Genomic DNA, 20,999 nt, shown 5'->3' with positions numbered 1-20,999 from the left:
TAGAAAACTAGAAATGTCCCCTTCACAGCTTGCCTTTGCTGTGATTGCTCCTTCCCTGGCTCTGGTGTTCAGGAACTTTGGAACCACAGTCCCTGTGAGACAAAAACTGTTGTCAGCATGAGTGGGGACCACCTGGGACAAAACTTGGGGTGCAGGGCTTGACCATTAGTTAAGAAAGAATTGCAGAGGCGAGAGAAGGGTGGTGACTTACACCAGGACAAGCTTAACCAAGAGGCTGGAGGGCAGGGAGCAGCTGAAAGCTGTTTGAGAGGCATGGCAATTTGCAGGGTTCTCTAGGAACATGCTTATCTCTCTTTAAAAGAAAAGCAAGCCAAATTTGGTGGTTTCTTTGTTTGTTTTCTTAAATACACTTGCAGAGAGTTAGGCTTCTAGACCTATCTTTAGACTTCTTAATATGTGGCCCAATTTTCAAAGGTACTCATCATGTAGCAACCCTCCCACTAACTGGCTTCTTTCTTGCTGTGAACTGTCCTCAGGGAGGGGTTTTCAAGTGTTCTCTGTGCTTTTGACAAGAAACATTTATTCCTCTAATAAAAAAAGAATATAACACCTGCCTTTTCTCATGCCAGCCCTCCCATTTTGTTACTCCTCAGCCTCAACCCCAGATAAGTGTCCTGCAAACAGCACTGATAATGTGGCCTGGCCTCTTCCCACCCAGTATAAACTTCAGCAAGATATCAACAGCATTCAAAACTCATCAGAATCACTGCGTTAGTGCTTTCCATGGTATCTGGTGGGGGTTGAGTGCAGAGGAAAATGAGTCTCACTGCTGTTGCTGTTGCTGCTCCTTCCTCGTCAGCATCCCAGGTCAGACGTGGTAGAAAGGTTTGGAGCTCCTGGCCATGAGGAACAGGAAATGTGTGTTCTAAAGAAAGGGCTCTTCCCTTAAAAAGAAAGAAAGAAATGCTCTGTGTTCATTTCTAGGGAAAGCTTTTAGTAAGTGCTTAGCAGCCAAAACTGATAGCGCTGGCTCCCTTTCAGCTTGACTAATTTGAGAATGTTTGTATTTTTTTTTCCCCACTCAACAGCTCCCTCACACACATTATGCAGTATTTTCCACCACAGCAAGACTGGTAGGAAGAAAACTTGCAACAAAATCACATTATTATTTGCCCTAGTTTTGTGTGCCTGCCATGAATTCGTTTTTGTACCTCACAGATTTCTATGAGGGGAAACTCAGTCTGATTAGCATGCTGCAACAATTTTATGATTACATATTCCAGAGGTTGTTCAATCTCTTATGTTATCACTAAACAGCTGATATCTAAATGCAGAGGACCATCTGAATGAGTACACTTGTACTTTTTTGGGTTGATAGGTGTTTTTGAAATAAAAACCGCTGCAATGCATTCCTGTTTTCCATTAAGATCTGAAGAGTTTCATCCTCTGCAGGTTGACAGGAACCACTTGACTAGAGAGAATGTGCAGATCAGAGCAGAGTTTGCCCTTCTGGGCAATCGTGGGGCTGCAACACACTAGCTGGAAACAGTAGTACCAGTTCTATTAGCACTTCAGAATCTCACACAGACCCTCCACAGTTACACCTGACCAGTCATTCCTCCACTTAAATACATTCTTTTCACTTTTGGCTCATACAGAGCTTGACTATGGGGGTTGGAGGCAGCCCTGGACTCACCTAGAAATTGTCAGGTGAGAGTCAATCACGCAGACAAACTAAGAGCAGCTAAATACAAGCAAAGAGCTGTGCTTGATTGCTGATGCCAGCTTTACTCAGGAATGCGATATGGGATTTCTGCAGCTTGTACTGGGCAACATCCTTTACTAAATGTCTCACGTGCTGTCAATTATGCATCACAATTTAGGAAGGGATTATTTCAAAGGTTAGCTGGACAGCAGAACCTACTGGAGGACTTTTTCAGTTCAACTCATTCTAAGTTTGCAATGCAGGAAAAACCTGCCTTTGCTGCATTGCTTTTGGGTGTATTCGTGAGCACATGGATCAGTTTTCTTCCTTTTGTAGGAACACCAATAAATCTCACTGCTTTTGCTTAGCAGGTGATAATGATGCTCAAATGTTGTGTGTCTTTCGAGGTACTGAACTGCTACAAAATGATTGCTTTCTCATACCAAATTCCCACTGGGCTGGATTCATCTCACCAGCTTTGCTCATCCAGAAGGAGGTTAGAATTAGAATTGCCTCCTCCAAGTCAGCTCTCCAGGCTCCCTCCTTAGTCAGCTGAGACGTAGGCACTGCTGAAAGGGGTCTCATTTCACCTTTCCTACCCAACCACATCATAACACGAGCCATCTGGAGGCATCTGTCTGTCTCCACCGACTGGACAGGGAGCATGGACCACTCACTTGGGCTGGACACTTAAGTTTTAGACCACTGGAAGTGAAATGTGATGCATCTCACAAGATTTTTTTTTTTTTTCCCAATAGCATGCAGGCAGTGCAAAGTCTGCATCAGGAAAAAAAACTCCTGTAAATGAAATTTACATTTCAGTGAAATATTTTTGCCCACAAAAGACAAAAATGTCCGTCGAAGACATATGGATATGATTAATTCTAGGAAAAGCCATGAAAATGTGGATCTGGAAGAAGATAAAGACATAAAACCATAAAGTTGGCTGCCACTTTTCAAGTATTTCAGTATGTAGTAATATACATAATTTTAGATAAAATTAAGTTGAAGGTATATTGGTCATTTTTTCTGAATACCTAATTCCTTTTATCCCATTGAACAGGGTGCTCTGGTCACATATCACATATTGAACACACATGCGTGTTCCATCCCACTGGAACAGGTTGCCCAGAGAAGCTGTGGAATTATCCCTGGAAGTGTTCCAGGCCCTCCCTCCTTCCTCACTGCCTCAATAGTGCAGGGAATAGTCTGAAGAACATACTAGAGGTCAGAGCTCCAGGGTTTGGCAGTTTCATAAGGACTGAAAGATGTCCAGAGAGGATCCTGCCATTTTGTGCATTGCCCTCTGTGCTCCTGGCATAACCCCCGATTTGGGAAATACAAAGGGGATGTTCCCAACACATTTTAGGGATAGCATTCATCCCTCACACATGGTTGGGGCCCAAATTGTGTGTCGGACCCCCAAATCTATCTCAGCTTCTGTGGGTACAGTTCCCACCTCTTCCTCTACCAGCCAAATAAATAACCTGCTTTGTGTGCTCCAGTGAATGGCTTGGGATTTGAACCTGTTCCTTTGTCTCTCCTCTCATTTTGCTTCTCACTCTGCATAACAGATGATGTTTTCTTTATCAGGTCACTGCTGCAGTTGGTTAAATGCAGGTTAGCATGTCTGGAACTCAGTGGCTGAAGAGAGATTTTCTTCACTCCTGGGGCAAAGACCCAAATCTTGTAGAGCTCTTGAAGAAAAGTTTTGAAAGCGCTTTGTCTTTCCCTTCGTTTTCTCAATCAAAATGAGAGATTTCTCAAGCAAAATGACAGATTTCAGACAATGGGACTAAATGAGGGGTTAGGTCTGTCTGCTGTGGCTTTTTATCTCCATGGCTCAAGGAGGGATTGATCTCTTTTTGGTACTTGATTTTAGAAAAGCCTTCATGCCCAAGAGCCATGGCCAGATCACGGGGCCTTTTCTTGCTGGAACTAGAAAAGGTGGAACCTAAACTCTTGTCTGTCTTCTTACTGGTCTCGACTGCCTTTTTGGGTGTTTTTCTGTTCAACCTTTTGTTTTCCATGAAGGAACAGGATTTCCTGGTTCTCACTTTTTCTTTCCAGCCTCTATGCACTACGTGGGGAGGGGTCATGTGTGGGAGCCAAGGCCAAGGAGTCCAAGACCACACAGTGCCTGGATGCCAGGTGATGCTCAGCTGAATGTCACTTTACCTCACTGCTCTTCTGAATTTGGCTCCTCTGGCCTGGATTGATCCCATTTCTCCCAAAGCACTGATGCCAGGATCTCAACCACACTTTGCTTCTTTAGTGCCTGGCAGTGTGAGAGGCTGATTCAGCCCCTTAGCTCTTAAGTGCCCTTTGGAAGTGCCCTGTTCTCTCTCTCCCTTGCTCTCTGCTGACTACAAAAGGTGCTGGGATGCACAAGATTCACATCACAGGTGCTTCTGCTGCCCATAGGCCCCTGGGATGCATTCCCTGCATCAATGGCTGTGGTGGAAATGGGGTTCTGTCTGTCTCCACAGCCTGTGCTGAGCCTTGCTGTGGAGCTGGGCAGCCTCACCGCCCTTTTGCTGCCCAGCCACCTCAGCTCTCTGGCAGAGCCTGCTGCTCTGGCAGCGGGCAGGGAGCCCATTCCCCGGGCAGTCCGGGGTGCCAGATGACCCCTTAAAGGAGGTTTTAAGTGAAACAAATGAAAAACAGCTGTAACCAGAAATGCGTGTTAAGCAGGATCTGTACTGTGACACCATGAGATAAATGCATCTCCCACATCACTCCTAAATCAGAACAAGGACCCTCTCAAGAGCAGCTTTCGGGCTGCCGTTACGGTCGGCGACCAAACTCATTTTTCCTTCTTTCTTTTGCCAAATTATTTTTTGTTAAAAGTTTTTGTTTTGTCAGAACCGTGTTCATGCTCTGCATCATTTGTTAGTCCTGCTTCCCTGCCAGTCCTGCCAGGACCCCTGTGCCAGGGGCATCAGACTCCTCTCAAGTGGTAGAGGCACTTCATAACATGTCACAAAAAAGTTTTCCTTTCTTCAAACTGAATCAGCCCCTTTTCCCTTGCTTGGAAGCAATCTGCTTCATTTATTTGGAAGAAATCTTGAGTCTCTGTTTCAAGGAGGGGCAGAAACAGAAGCAAATTAATGAAAAGCCAAGGGTGGGTTACAAGACCTGTGGAGCAGACCTCTTCCACAATCATCCTTGAGATGACCACTGGGGTGTTCTGTTTAACCTGCCTGATCCCGTAGCGGACCTGCCAGTCCCGCTGGGCACCCCGTGTCTCACAGCCCGCTGCCTGGCATCATCCCTCCAGGACATCTGGCACTGATTCCAACCAGACTGTCATTTCCAGGTCAGTCTCCGCATTTCTGCTGACCACGTTGCCCCCATCATGAGATCATGTCTTTCCAGAGGAATCCTGCTAATGCCTTCATTCTGCGAGACCGGTATATATAGGGGGAGCTTCCCTGGGGCTGCACCGCGCAGTCCAGCCAAGGCATCGCCGTCTCCCCAGCAGCGGCACTGCCCCTTCTGCTCTCCCCTTGCAGCCACAGGTCGCAGCAGCAGCAGCAGCAGCAGCAGCAGCAGCAGCAGCATGGACATTACCATCCAGCACCCCTGGTTCAAGCGCGCTCTGGGACCCTTCATTCCAAGCCGTTTGTTCGACCAGTTTTTCGGGGAGGGTCTCCTCGAGTATGACCTCCTGCCTTTGTTCTCGTCCACTATCAGCCCCTACTACAGGCAGTCCCTCTTCCGCAGCGTACTGGAGTCGGGCATCTCAGAGGTAAGGGCCCTTTGACTTCCTCTCCTTTTCCTTCTACTCCCTCCTTGTGCCTCCACCTGCTCCTCCTCACCCGCATCCCACCAGTGGCTGCAGCCCTGTGCTGTGGTGCGAGGGAGGGGGCTCAGACCTCCAGCCCACCACCAGGCACAGTCCACTTGCCCTTTCTTGGGTGCAGAGGGAAACCTTCCCTGGGGATAAGCCCTCCCTTCGAGGAACAGAAACCATTTGGGCTCCTGATGGTTATTTCCAACACGTAAAAAGCTGCCTTTGCTGCTCTGTGCCCACCAGCCGTGTGGCAAGGAAGAGCCAGGCTGCTCCAAGAGTAAGGGCCTGCGAGGGCAGATCGGCATGGGAGAGGAGCCTGGTGGGCAGGAGCTTTCTCCAGCCCCCTCCTCCACCTTGGGAACACGGTGGTTTTAACAATCCCACGCTGAAGGACCTTGGAGCAATCCTCCAAAGGCAGCTGTAGGAGTGTGTAGCCATGGGGGCTGCGTTCTGAGCTCAGGAATCAGTTCTTTCTCTGGCCCTTTCTCACTGCAAGACCACAAGGAAACCATTAAACACGGAAAGGACAAAACACGTGCTGTCAGAAAGTATTACACTGGTTTCCATCCCTCTTTGCTGCTGAGTAAAAATGCGTCTGGCAGAATGCTGAGTGCAAAAGGGTCCCTGACACAAGAATAGCAGCAAGAAGTGACCTCTCCCCAGAATAGTTGCAATGGTGCAGACACCTACCATGGCCTCCCAGTGTCTCTGACACCTACCAAGGCCTCCCAGTGTCCCTGGGTCCCTGTGATGGGAAAGAAAACCCCACCTGAGGCCCATAGTCATGGAAGGAGAAACTGTGCCACTACCAGACCACTCCATCTCTGGCTTTTAAGCTGTTGGTGTTGACTCCTCACTCAGAGCACAGGTCTTACTGTCTGACAATGCTTGTTTCAGGTGAGGTCTGATCGGGACAAGTTTACAATCATGCTGGATGTAAAACACTTCTCTCCCGAAGACTTGAGTGTGAAGATTATTGATGACTTTGTGGAAATCCATGGCAAGCACAGTGAAAGACAGGTAAGTGGAAGTGACATGATGGTGGAGCAACTGGGGAGTCGAGCTCCATTTTCCTTCTTTCCAACAGTTCTCAGCTGAAGGAAAAAAAAAAGAATTTATCAGAAGAAGGAGTTATTTATTGATTGTCACTATTGGCATGGCCAGTTCCCATAGAGTTCCAACTTGATATCTGACAATAACAAGCTAATCCACTCCTCTTTTGTTTATTTTCAATCATCATCTTCCATAACCGTCAGATGACGGTGTCCATTGTTCCCTAATAACACTGGACCAGACAAAGAACATCATCTGGCGCTGCTGAAGCATGGCTGAGTTTTCATAAGCCAGAATCGCTAGTGAAAACAGAGTTTTCATGTGCTGATCTGGGAGAAAAAAGCAAGAGCAAACAAAAGAAAAGAAAAACAATCAAGTGCCTCAGGCTTGGAAACTTTTAACACGTATGTCATGGAAATATCTGTGGGGGTCGAAAAGTGAATTATACCAGCAGGGGTTTAATTCTTCTCATACACATATTTGGCCAGACAAAGCTCTAGTCTGGAAACAGTATGTATTTTTTAATATAGTTATTTTTTCCAGAGGAAGAGAGCAGCTGTTTTCATGGCCAACTTAGAAAAAATAGTTGCATTTCTCATTCTTTTGGCCAGAAAAAGAAGGGGGCCAGGACTGTGGCTGACACAGCATTGCAGCCTAGTAAATAAATACATGGGTGCACATATCCGCCTTGCTTTTACCTTCCTGGAACTCCGGGCTTTGTCTCCAAGCATCCTTTGAAATGAGTGGCCTAAATCAGGTCTCAACCTGTAATATGGCCAAAAACCACACCCTGCTGCTATGCTCGGTTCTTGCAGCTTCAGGGGCATCACGGGGCACTCCTGGCCCCACAAACCTGTAAAGCATTAAAGAAGGCTGTGATGTGCCCAGCGGTGCTGGCAACGCAGCGTCACGATGATCCTGGGGGAATGCGGATGTCCCCGCAGGGCCGGGCAAAGGGAGGCACGGAGGGTCTCTGACGCGCCTTCCCCCCCTTTCCCCACTGCCTCTCAGGATGACCACGGCTACATCTCCCGGGAATTCCACCGCCGGTACCGCCTGCCCGCCAACGTGGACCAGGCCGCCATCACCTGCTCGCTGTCCAACGATGGCATGCTGACCTTCTCGGGCCCCAAGGTCCCCTCCAACATGGACGCCGGCCACAGCGAGAGGCCCATCCCCGTGTCCCGGGAGGAGAAGCCCACCTCCGCTCCTTCCTCCTAGGCCCGCCTGCCACCGCGGCGCGCAGGCTGCCACCACCCGCAGGGCTCATCCCCAGAGCCATTGCACAGATATCAGTGAATATCCAGAGGGGTTCATTTTGTTGGTTCCTCCCCTACTTTGTTTCCTTTTTTTTTTTTTTCTTCCTCCTCCTTCCTTCCCCCCCCTTTTTCCCTTGGATGGAACGAGGGGCTGGGTGAGCAGCTGGTGGACTAATTGAAGCTTAAACCTGTGGGGATGGCATGGATGGCGATGCTGCCATGCTGCTGTACTTGCTGAAAGGGTCTTCGTCCGGTGCTGTAGCCCATATCCACCATCAGGTAGGAGGGAGTGCACGAATAATGCTGGCTCCTGGTGCACCAAGTCTCCAGGCAAGGCTTGGAGCAGGGGAAAAGCCCTCCAGACTTGCTCTACCCCACTCAGAGTTAAACTGGTTACTCTTAAAAAAAAACCCAACAAAACAGCAACAGAGCCAAGCCCCACACTCGAGATCCTGCGTGCGTGCGTGCGATGAACCTGCCACGAGTTCCTTGCAGCCGCAGGAGAAATAATAACATCTCACCTTCGGGGAGTTGAAACGTGGTTTTGGTTGTTGGTTTTTTTTTTTTCAGCGAAGTGTTTAAGTGTGTCTGTTCACACCACTGCCCTGTCATTTCCCTCAGGGACAACTGGCAGGAGGACAAGCACGTCTTTCTACTGTCTTAGTAGGCCCTCGGGGGAGAGAGGGGGGCTCACCGCTGTGCAGAGGCTTCACATCCCCAGCCAGCTCTCCCCAGCCTGTGCGTTAACACACCGTCTCCCTTGCTCTCCCTGTAATTCTAGGGTAGCTCCACCTCTCCCACTGGTATCTGGCGCTCAACCTGAGAACGTGGTCAGTGGCGGTCAATAAAGTGATATAGGAAACACGCAATTGGCTTCGGGGGTTTCATTTGTTCCTTTGGAAGGTTTTTGGAGGTCAGCATGGTGCTTATCACCGCTTAAAGGATGAGCTTTCCACTGTTGGGATGATGGCTCGCCCTTTCTTTCGTGTTCCTGTTATCCTTCATGCAAGCAAAACAAAAGGATCGGAAAAAGGACGAAATTCAGCAGCCTGACAACCATGCCATTCCTTCAGTTCATTGGGTCGGTACAGACAGCAGTGCAGACCTCATCTCCGTGGAACAATGTGAAGGATTTAATCCCAAATTAATGACTAAACTTGCTTGATGGCAGGGCAGGTAGGGTGTAGGTACGAGCTCTCCCTGCAGCTGCCACACATGAAATCCACAGCTCCCAAGTCTGCACAGATGTGAGTGCTCAAGACTGAGTTTCAGCACTGGTGCTCCACTCAAATAGCTTTCCACACAGATGGAAATCCAGGGTGTTTAGGAAAGGCTGATAACCCCACATGCCCATAATTAACCCCATAGGTAAAATCAGCTTGGACATGGCGTACTTTTCCTCTTGGTTGAGATCTCTACATCCAAGTCCTGCAATGGGAGGTGGAGTTTCTGAGGTCCACCTTGGCTCCCAAGTAGAGAAGGTCACTGCTTCCCCGGGAAGAGACACATGTTTGTCTCAATCATCATGTCTTTGAGGGCTCCTGGATCCCACCTACAAATCAAGGCAGGGTGACAACAAAACAAGGACATCCTTCCCAGGGAACAGCACATGTCCGTGCCTTCACTGGGAGGTGACAACAGTCAGAGTGTCTGCTCTGTCAAAAAGCTGACCCCACCAGCCTCCTCCTCTTTGCTGATGATTAGCTGTAAAAAAGAGAGAAAAATGCAGGTTTTTGTTGTTTGGGTTTTTTTGTCATGGGATGGGTTTAAATATTAATATGAGCCATAAACACAGAAGCTTTGGGACTATTTAAATTTAAAAAGCACTTGCTTCCATCTCATCAAGGCCAAAACCCAGGGAGGGCTGGCAGTCAGCAGCAAAAGCTTTGCCTCTTATACAGAGAAAGTGGGTGTGTCCCAAGGCTCATCCTGGTCCAAACCTCCAAGGACAGGGGTGCTGAGAGCATTATTGGGATCAGTATCACAGCAGGATAGTAGAGCCTGCTGGGAACTGGGCAGCTGGAGGAGAAGCAGAGAGAGGGGCAAGGCTGCAGGAGAGGGGAGTGCTGCAGAATCAGGGAGAAGCAGGCAAGGAGGGTGATTACTGCCTGGTAATTAGAAAGCAATAAATCCTCTCTGCGTCTGACACTATTTTAAACCAATTTTTTACTGAGATTAATTACTGGGTAATCTCAAAGCTTTCTGCCAAAAATTGGGCTGCCTTTTGCATTTGCATGTCCAGGGGAAAAGCGTGCAGGAGCCCACTTTGGGAGAGGGCAATTTTGTTCCAGGAGGCATGAAAAGGGCATTTTATTTGAAGCTGCCTCTTGCTTACTGGTGCCTATGTGTCACTCAAAATATTTGACATTTTTCACCCAGAAGTCTTCCTAGTCACACTGCTTTGGGATACTCCTCCTCTTCCTCCCCTTCTGTGCACTTGGCTCTGCAAAAGTTCTTGTTTTCCTCTGCCAAGATTAATTTTCCTTTAAAGAAATTCTTGTCATTCATAGCCTATGACCACGGTTTCATCAAGAAGCTCTTCACCACAGCTTTTCTATGCAAATTCACCTGTTAATAAGGTGTTGATAATACTCCTCAAGGATTAACAAAATTTCTTTGAGGTTTTTTGGTTGGTGATTCAGTCGATGATTTTTCACAGAGGGAAAGGCATCAGAGGACCCTGCCCACATGGAACCTTCAAAGCATCCAGGTGGTTTGGTGTAGGGTGGCCTGTAACCAGGGGCTTCTGCTCAGGGTGACTATTCATCCTTTTTGCAGTGTGTTTTTATTACCTGCCTTCTGTTTCCACACAAACTGATTACCTTGCTTGCCTAAAGAAAGCAGAAATGACTTTAGCTTCCCCTCTAGAGGAATTGTTAAAGGGTTCTGAGGAGGATGCAGCAGACAGCGGTCCAGGGATGTGCACCCTCCTCCAGGCAATTCCCCTTCTTCCCAGAGGCTCCAGTAGCTCAGTGGGGTGGCAGTGACATGGAGAGCAGCAGCAGCTGCTGGTGCTGTACCTGCCCTCTGCCCTCCTCAGTATTGCACTGCTTGGGCAGGGTATGTCACCTCTGCCAGGATCCTGTTTCCTCCAAGAAAAAGCTGGGAGCAAGAGCTGGCAGGATCTGACCTGCAGGCCACCAGCCAGGACACTAACCCTCAACATTTTGGGCAAGGCTCCTTCCTTGTCTCCCCTCTTGGCAGGGGCATAAGGAAGACCCTCCTCACCCTTTCCTGGAGAAGGCACACAGGGCTCTCACAGCCCTCTCTGCAAGGGAGCAGGCAGTTAATGAATGCTGCATTCTCCCTCCTCGCCCCTGGCTGATCCATTACTTTTGGGCTTAAGTCGCCCGGATTCTGGCAGGACAGCCCCGGAGAGAGGCAGGGATTGCCTGGAAAAGCTGAGTCCCCACGGGGTGGCAGCCTTTCCTGCGTTCTGGCTCTCAGGACTCCCTTCGCCTCCCGGCTTCCGACATCTCCCCAGGGAGACGGGAACCCAGGGCGCAAGGCACGTGGACCCGACAAAGGCTGCACAACTCTGGCTTTTCTTGGTTCCTGATCGATTTGCAAGTTAGCCAGTGTTACATAAAATTTGGGAGTAGCATGAAAGTTTGCCAGCATTTCCCCACCTTTCCCCCCTTCGCTTTTTTTTTTCTTTAAAGCAAATTCTGCTGCATGCAACCCCCATAACCCCTCATCCCCTCGGTATTGTCATCAGGATTTGATCTCTGCTACATAAGTCTCCACGATCTGAGGTTAAAAAAGCAGTAGCTGCCCCCATTGGCAGCAGAAAGGGCTCCAAACACATCTGAAAAATTCCAATATTCTCTCAGAAGTGCATAACACTGATACTCTGGGCAGACCTCTGCAGTTTATTTCTGCTGTTGGACATGTAAATTTGAGATAAGCAGCCAGAGGAGACCATGATGTGGAATCTGCCCCCCCTCAACCTGGACTTTGTCGCTCCAGTGTGACCTCTTGTCAGGACTGGCTTGGAAAACCACCAGCTCATGTGAGAAGAGCAGGTACCTGCCAAGTCCCTCATTTCCCAGCTCCTTATCTGGCCGAGGAGGGTTTTCCCAGGGGAAGTGCAATCAGGATCTGTACAGAGCCAAGGCAGCAGGGCTGGAGCCAGGTTACATGGCTGGCGCTTCCCTTGCCATTAACTGGCACTTTTAATGAAAAATGTGAGGTTGGGACATGGTGTAGATGTTTGTGGCATTTCTGGGAGTGCAGCACAAGCAGAATAAAAATGAGATCTCAGTCAGAGAGGCTGAGGCAAGACGATGACGTGATGTAAGTCGACCAAAACTCAGGGGACTTGTCTCTGCCTCAAAGGCCATCCTCCAGCTGTCTTGCAGAGACCTACCACACACCATGAGGGCTGTGAACCCTTCAGTCTTCTTGGGAAGGGTGGGCTCACCTTGGCCTGGAGAAGGTGCTCTGCCTCAGCAGGGGTGGTGGTAGCTGGGCAGGGACTCTGCAAAACCTGCTGCTGCTGGGGAAATCCCTGTCAGCCACCACAGGCTCTGCCTGATGTCCTGCCTGGCTTGCCCTTTCACAGCCCACATTTGCCCACACCACTGTGGGGACAGGGGGCCAGTAGGTGCTGCCACACAGCCGTGCTGGGGGAGCTGTAAATCGGGGAGGGAGCCAGCACGTGTCAGTCGGCAGATTTGGGAACACGGGAGAGACCCAACTACCCTGGCATATAGGCAGAGGCTGATCCACAAGGCCCTGGAGACTCTCCTCCGTAGCATTCATTGCTTCCAGAGAGTGCTGTCCTTGCTGGAGCTATTTTGGGATGGTTAGGGGTCGATCTGTGTAAGGGTTCAGACGTAGGGAGGCCCTGCATGGAGTATTTTCGGCACACAACCTCTCAAGGGGCTCATGGACAGTGTTCCTGTTGAATGGCGTGGGCTGGTGGGTCCCAGGGGAACCAACGGCACAGCTGGCAGTCGGGAAAAAGGGAATTTCCATGATTTGCTTGCAGTGATTTCTCTGTGAAGATTTCATAGCTGGTCGATCATTTCATTAACCTCGGATCAGGGGAAAAGGAGCTTCACTTAATCCAGAGCCTGCTCTGCCTTTAAGGCCATCAGTGCAGTGAAGCTCTGAACACGTGTGTATTCCGGTGTGCACAAAACATGTCATATCTAACACAGCATTTGCACACGAACAGCTTTATTTTCTTGGTGCCTCAAGCGCTGTGCTCCGAGATGCTGTGCCAAAGGATTTTTACGTACTCGTCCAACTATTCCTGCTTTTTTTCCAAAGAACCGGCTCTGGTACCGGTACCTTTCAAGATGCTTTTCCTGCCCTGGCCGCCCAGCACCAGCAGCACATCCCCCTCCCGGGAGGTGGCAGCAGCCCCTCGCCGGTGGGACCGAGTGGCCTTCCCGGCTTGGAAGGAAACACAGGACGGAAAGGTCACACTCGGTATTTGCTGAGCATCTCCTGTATGTTCCTCCGGAGAATGTTGTGGGTTTGTTTTTGTTTTTGTTTTTTTTCCCTTATTTTTCTACACCCCAACAGTAACTCTTTCGGGTTTTTTTTCCCTTTTATTTTGACAATGTGCTCAAAGGAAGCAGAGCAGCCCCATTGTCCGAACTGTCTCAGTTCTCCACCCACTCAGGCTGATGTCAGCCCCTCTCTGATTTAATGCACTGCTGTCTGCCCTCCACATTGCTAATTGCAACGTCCTTTTGCTTTCCTCTTTCTGCTGGAGAAATCCCTCAGAGCCAAAGCCCTTTGATGCCCTTTTCCTCCCTGTCCAGCCACTCTGGAGGATGGAATGTGCAGTGTCACCCTACCACCAAGCCACCAGGGCGAAAACAAGGGGGAACCCAGGGGAATATGCCCCTCAAAGTGTTTTACAGGCCACTGGGTGTGTCTCTGGTCAAAGGGGTCCCTTTTAGTCCATCCCTATCCTTCAGACACGCGGATGAGTCTTGCACTGGAGTGACATTTGGCTCCGATGATGTTCATGTTGAGATAACTCAGCAGGAGTTATTGCCAGAGCTCAGAGGTGAGCTGTAAAGGCCTTAGAAAGTCTGCTTCATAATTCTCAGCGCTGACTAAGGAAGGTCTGGGGTTTAATTTCCTGCCTTTTTTTTTTTTTTTTTTTTTTTTTTTTTTTTTTTTTTGGTTGGTTGTTATTGTTGTTTGTTTTTACTTAAGGAGAAATATTTGGGATATCTAGCCTTGTCTCCGCTGGTTTTGCTGGAAGGCTCCTTGGGCTTTTCAGAGGATTTGTGTGTTGAACTCTCTCACACTGTAAACAAAGCGTGTCAAATCCTTCCCAAAGATGCTGATTTTCCAAAGCATTCTTTAAAAGCCTGACCTTTCTTCTCCAATAATTTATGAACTACTTCCAAACACTCCACAAAACAGTAATGCAAAAAGCCTGACTTATTTATGTGCTTCAGTGGGCCATAGGGGTAAGAAAAGCTATACATAGCTTTGTTTCAGTCTCTGGATATGTCATTATTTCCCCTGTGAGGTTCATGACACCAGGATATATGACCCTGTCCATGGGACTGAAACCAGGAAGCCCAACAGGCTCATTCAGCCCCTGTAGCAATTTGGCTTCCCCTGATAATTTCTGCTTCTCATTGATTTTCAACACATCAGCTCGAAGTCTCACCTGAATTTAATGCAAAACAAACACCCTGTCATATCCACACAGAGAAAATGGAATACCATGAACTTAATTAACAATGGCAAGGAGATCCAGTGGAGTCTGGGAAAGGATTTTGGAGAGGAAAGCAATCGTTCACAATTTTTTTGCTGGGCAGTAGTTTCTCTAGCAGTACACATCAGAGCTGACTTGTAAGCTTGCCAGGCTGGCTTTTCTCTTCCAGGAACTACTAATGCCCTATCATTTTATCTCCCTATCATTTTAACTAAGAAAGGCAGCATGGAGTAAGAGAGGTGTAGACTGGGATGCAACGAAGACCCAAAAAACAGATGGTACCCATGGGTGAACCAGTGAAGTTGGCTACAACAGTATTTCCATCTTCCTTGGAAAAAGCAGCCCAACCACACTCCAACTTCTCCTTTGGGGAGCTGGCAGATAACTCAGAGACAAGGTCTCCAGCTAGAGTAGTAAGCATAGATCAACTCTTTTATGGTTTGATAACACAAATTTTTAAAAAAACCAAACATGTAAGGGAGGATATATATGTATTTTTCATCTGTTTTTTTTCCTTGAATAAGATGAAGTTCAGGAGCCACCCCGGTTTCTGAAGCACTTGTAAATGCTCTCCAGCTGAGTATAGCACAAATCAGTGTGTGGTTGCTGTGCAGCTGGACTGTCCTGCTCTCTGTCCCAGCACCTGATGCTCCAAGTCCTAGGGGGGCTGAACTGGCATTTAAGCTTCTCATTCACATTTATGCCTGGTGAACTGCAGAAGGTTGCCTCAGTGTATGGCTTCCATGCTTAGGTTTTTAACCAAGCTGCTGAAAATGCATTAATTTAACTAAGAGATTTCAAAAAACACAACAAACCAGCCACCACCAAAAAACCACAACCAACCAACCATCCAACCAACCAACCAACCAAGAGACCTCAAAAAGCAAGACAGAAGAGCCTGACGGCTTCTACCTGTACATTTTGGAGTAAGACAGCATAAATGTCCTGGAAAAACTCATATCCAAACTCATACCCATAGCACCTGTGGTTTCATTTGCCCAGACCTTTCATGAGGGGTTTGTATGAAGGGGTGATGTGGTGATAGGGAGTCAGCCTGAGGTGAGCAGTTACTGTGCCAAAAGCCCCTCTCCTTGTGACCCACACAGCACTCAGGGCACAGAGGAGTTTCTCACCACGTGTTTGCACCACAGAACAAAGTCCTCCAATAAATCAGATGTGAACTCACGTTTCTCAAGCATCTGAGGTGAAATGCTCTCTTTGCCTTGGAAGAGAACCAGACATGGAGGTCTCCAGCATATTTTGCTGTAGCTGCAATGTCTCAGGATGCAGCCAGGTCAAAGGGTTGTAGACAGAGGGAATATTTTTCATTATATCCACTAGCACAGCTGGAAAAACTAGAGGAGGTTTTGGGCTCTGAAGCCAATCTACAAGTCAGCGAGGGCTTAGAGAGATGAGCCTTGGTCATGGCTGTTATGGTAGGTCAGACATTACTCCCTTCCCTGCCGTGTCCTGTCCACAGGGCTCATCTCTGCAGAGGGCAGGGTGGTGCATAGGAGGCAGAAGACAGATTTGCCAGACTATCTACCAAAATTTTCCTGCTCAGTGCCTACTCTGCAGCCCTTCCCTGGGTTCACAGGTGCTGTCAGCACTCATGTGTCTGCCAGTAAATGGAATCAGAGTTAGGAAACTGTGCAACAGCAACAGAAATCTGGTTTAATCTCTTCTCTGATAAGCTCACCTCTCAGATAAACCTTAAGGAAAGAGAAGATGGAAGTCTGGAAAATGCTGATGAGTAAAGGGATGGGTATGATACAATTCAACTGTATTACTTCTTGTTATAAGATAAGCATAAAAATTAGGGATGATTTTTCCTATTAAAAAGTGCTCTGCAGGTGTACAGGATACAGGTGCTGGGAAGAAAATTGTAGTCTACTGGGTTGTTTTTAAGGCTGGATGCTCTGGGTAAGGAGCTGCTTGGGTGTCTGTGCAGAGAGATCACACAAACTCAGGTGGCTGCATGAGCCCTGCACAGGCAGGGTTGGGACAGGGAGAGGGAATTTTTAAGCCCCTTGACAGCAGGGGACAAAGTTTAAGTGTGACAACATTTAAGAAGCCAGTGGAGGGACAGAAGAGGAGCTGCAGGAACAAGTGCATGGGCAGGAAGGGGGCTCCTGGCTGCCACATTGTCTTTTGCAGGGCTAGTCCCTGAGCTAGTTCTTGCCAAGGAAGTGCAAGTGCCCAGGAAGGTGCCAGAGATGGGGAACAGCTATTTGGCTACCAACACCCAGGAAGATATTAAGGAAAAAGACCAACTGAGTTGGATGGAGTTCCTTCATTAGGAAGGAACATTTACAAGAGCATGTAGTGAGAGGACAAGGGGGAATGGCTTCAAAGGAGAGTAGGTTTAGATCAGATATTAGGAAGAAATTCTTCACTGTGAGGGGGTGTGAGGAAAATTTTAATGTGAGGTACCAGAATAGGTTGCACAGAGAAGCTGTGGCTGTCTCATCTCTGGAAGTGTCCAAGGCCAGGTTGGATGGAGCTTTGAGCACCCTGGTCTACTGGAAGGTGTCCCTGTCCGTGGGAGGGGTGTTGGAACTGGATGATCTTTAAGGTGCTTTCCAACCCAAACCATTGGATGATTCTATGATTAGTGCCTGAGGGGAACCAGCACCAACACCAGCTGACGATGCTCGAGGGGTGTGCTGTGCCCATGTGAGCCAGGATCTGTGCCTGGAGGATGGTTTTCGTGGTATTTTGGACCTGGTGGGTGGGCGCCCTGGGAAAAAGTGTGGGTGTTGTTACTCTTGTTATAGCTTTTTTTTTGGCAGCATCTGATCACACAGGATGGACAAAATTCAGGCACGTCCTGGTGGGGAGAAAAAGCTCCCGGGGAAAGTCCCTGCAGCTGGAAAGTTGGAGACTGCCTGGGAAAGACCCAAACTAGCCCCAGCATGAGGAGGTGGAGAAGAGGCTTTAAGGGAGAAGACAAAGATATGCATAGGTGGAAACCCCCCTGCCTACCCCAAAGGAAGGGCCAAGTGCCTGGCTTTGGGCTGGGGCACAGTGACCCTACCTGAGGCATCTCAGGGGCATTATCTGGGTTCCTGCAGAGAGAACATGAAGAAAGGGAACAACAGTCACTTTTGTTTGGTTGGTTGGTTTTGTTACTATTATGAGTTATGTGCTCCACAGCAAAGCACCAACCTTCCCTGCTGCAGACAAGCTCAGAGATTATTTTACTGTATTCTCTTCGAGCCCTCCTTCTGGCAAGCGTCTTCCCCCTAAAAGCCACTGCCCTTTGATCCACCCACCAGTCCCTGGCACTGCCCCACATCCAAACTGACCCCAGCACTCACTCTGCCTCCCTGTCACCTCCCTCCTGCAGCCAGCTCCCAGCTGCCCTCCAGCAGCTCATTCCTGCTCACCTGGTGGGATTAATTCCTGATGTTGTACCCCTGGGGCAGCTGCTCTGCCAGGCGAATTGGGCAGCCGTGCTTTCCAAAGTGCCTTTCCTTCTGAGCTGGGATGGCAGGCACTGAACAGACACATCTGGTGTGTGCAAAGGAAGGCACTGCTGTGTGTGTTGTACACATGCAGTGGGAGTGCCAAAGAAGTAACAGAATCACAGACTCCCAGAATAGTTGGAAGGGTTGGAAGGGGCCTTAAGGATCATCCAGTTCCAACCCCCCTGTCGTGGGCAGGGACACCTTCCATCTGGATCAGATTGCCCAGAGCTTCATCCCAGGGAGAGAGCATGAGCACCCTCCCTGTTAATCCCAACTGAATCATGGGAAGGAAATAGCCCTGCAGATGGTGTGGTATATTAAACCCTCTAACATGAAAGAAAGATGTCCAGGTTACAACTGGAAACCAAGAAACATGTCCCCCCTTGGAAGAAGAGGCTGAAATGCTGATCTTTTAGAGGATTGTTTTGATACGCCTGTCAGATTAAAATCCTACTTGCTGTTGACCATAAACCATCCATCTGGCCCTTCTTTTCCCTTGCGTTTTAGAGGCATAATCTTTGTATCAAAACAACAAGCAGTTTTTCCTCCTGTTTCTTTCCCCTCACCAAGTCACTGGGCTCAGCTGGTTATCAGGATGTGTCCCTGCCGACTGCTGAAGAGTGACAAAGCCATATTGTTTTTCAGCTGAGGAAAGAGCAAAGACTGCACCTTCACCAAGTGCCAGACTGCTGACATTAATCAAAATATCACTTTACCCTCATCTATGTGGACACAGTGACACCACCACGCCGGGAGGACTGTGGGAACCAGCAGGCACTGACAATTCAGCTAAGCCTTGCAAAATGCCAGAGCCTCCATTCAGAGCTTCCCCTTTTCAGCTAAAATCTGCCACTGAAAATAACCCTCCCTTCCAAAGGATGGCCCTGTTTGAGTACTTGGTGTGCCCACGGTACATGACAAGGGGGTTATTTATTGCCAGCACGACGAGAATAGGATTTTATGGGAAGAAGGAGGGTGACAAAGCCTATTCCCAGCAAGCTGGGACTTTTTAACACCTGTTACTGAGGTAACCAGTGCACTCATATGCACCAGAGAAGTATGGAGTCAACGAGGTCTTCTATAACACTTCCAAGCAGCATCCTTCCCTAGCCCACAAACTTCCTGGCTGCCACCAACACTCTGGCTGGTGTCCGGGACTCCCCGTGGATCCTGGAAGTACATTAACTTTGCTGCAGTTGGATCAGGCTTGGCAACAAAACTCCCCCAGCAGTAATGTGAGGTTCCCCTGGCTCATCCTTTAAGAGTCAAAGCAAAAGCCAGAAGGTTGGATGTTGATAGGACAGTGAACTGGAGGCTGCTGAGCCGCTGAACTTTCCTGCCGGTGCACTTGGGAATGTCGGTGGGGAAGTGACCTCCTGGTTCACCCCATCCAGCCCCCTGCTGTCATGAGCAACTACATAAAAGCCTGTCCTGCCCCACAGAACATTTTCTTCCCATGACTCAATGCGCTCTTGACCACAAAGCACTCCCTGACCAACTGAGATTGACAGGGAGAAAGATCAAAACCCACAAACTCTGCTGCACTGGAGGGGGATGGCAGGAGAGCTCAAAGGGCCTTACCAGCATCCAAGCAACTTGTCAGGAGAAGGATGCCTGTGAGATGAAAAGGCAGGGAGAAGTCTGCAGAGGAAGAATCCTGCTCTCAAGTTGCCCATGATTTTAGGCAGTTTATAGGAAGCGTGGAGGAGCTCAAACTCGTGTGCAATGAGCAGCTGAGAAAGGGCTTGGGATCAGGTTGTGAATGGCAAGCCCCATCACCCATGTGCTTCCCACCCCCATTACTTGCTGTCATGGTTTGAGATAGCCCCAACATCCAATTCCCTAGCTCCATTCCCCCTCCCACATCTCAACCTAATGTGAGATGGGTTTTTCCAGACAAAACACACCAGACTCCAAGGTGGGGGAAAGGGAAATATATTACAATGACTTTACAAATAAATACCATATCACATTATACACATGATCACAAACTATCTCTACCATGACATATAGTATTTACAATGGATCAGATCTCCTCTCCCCTCCAAATAAAAGTCCAGGAGGGAAAGAAGGACAGATCCCTTCCAGTCTCTGAACAGCAGCATCTTCTAAGGCAGCAGGTTTCTTCTTCTCATGCATGCAGCAGCTGATAGCTGGATTTCTGCCAGCATCCACAAGGGAGGTATCCAAGCCTCTCTCTTGGCCCCATCGCCTCACAACCGAGGAGTCTTCCGTGGACTTCGTAACCCCAGACAAGGTCGTTTCACCACGTCATATCACGAAGACACAGGGGGTCTTCGTGACGGTCTGGTATCTCTTGCAGGAGACTCAGCTCCTCCTTGCAGGGCCTCTGTGCCCTGTCTCTCAGGCTGCCACCGTGGCAGCAGTGCGAGGGGGGGGGAGAGCCAAGGTCAACTCCCCCTGCATTCCTCTCGGAGCTCTCTAGCTCCTTTCTACAGTGCATGTCGCACTTCAAGGCTCTTTCAAGTCAGAGTCCATCATCTTCCTCCTTCCAGGAGGTCTCAAAGGAGTTTTGGGGATCTGGTATCAGTCTTACCCCCAAGAACTCTGTAGCTCTCAGCTGCTGGCTCTCCTTTCCTCGACTCTTCTTCCAGGAGTCTCCTCTGCAGTGCTGCATGTTGCTTCTGCTGCTTCTTCAGTTCAGGTTCTTATCTCTGGCTCTCTGCCACTGTTTCTCTGGTCAGCGTCGGCTGCTGCTCTGTGCCCATGGAGAAAACATCTCCCGGCATACTACAGGCACCTAGCCCAGCCTTATGCTGTTCCAGGTCCCTGCAGCCCCCAGCCAGGGGCTGGGAGGGGGCCAGAGGCCCCAAGGGGCTCAGAGCCCCTACCTCGTGGCTCTACAACATGGCCACCTCTCCTACAACAACCCAACTACAACTCTTCTTTTCCGGTCTGGTTGTGGTATGTTTACATTTCTGCAGGAGCGCCCATTGGGCAGAACTTCAAAACTTCCAGGGGTTTCCACCCCTTGGGGTCTACCACTTCTCTTAGCCTCTGGGGAGAACAAGGTTCAAACCACTACACTTGCTCTTCTCTG

The 20,999-nt window shown here is 48.9% G+C and overlaps 1 protein-coding gene across 1 annotated transcript; it reads left to right on the top strand.

Moving 5' to 3' along the window:
* The first annotated feature begins 5,228 nt into the window (after positions 1-5,228).
* Positions 5,229-7,736, top strand: CRYAA (crystallin alpha A). The gene is made up of 3 exons (XM_027741983.2): positions 5,229-5,417; positions 6,360-6,482; positions 7,527-7,736. The coding sequence occupies exons 1-3, from the start codon at positions 5,229-5,231 to the stop codon at positions 7,734-7,736; spliced, it is 522 nt and encodes a 173-aa protein (XP_027597784.1).
* The last annotated feature ends 13,263 nt before the right edge of the window (positions 7,737-20,999 follow it).

Source organism: Pipra filicauda, unplaced genomic scaffold (genome assembly GCF_003945595.2).
Source record: "Pipra filicauda isolate LSUMZ 115617 unplaced genomic scaffold, ASM394559v2 scaffold18_size4552066_pilon, whole genome shotgun sequence".
NCBI lineage: Eukaryota > Metazoa > Chordata > Aves > Passeriformes > Pipridae > Pipra > Pipra filicauda.
This window is presented reverse-complemented; position numbering and strand designations above follow the sequence as displayed.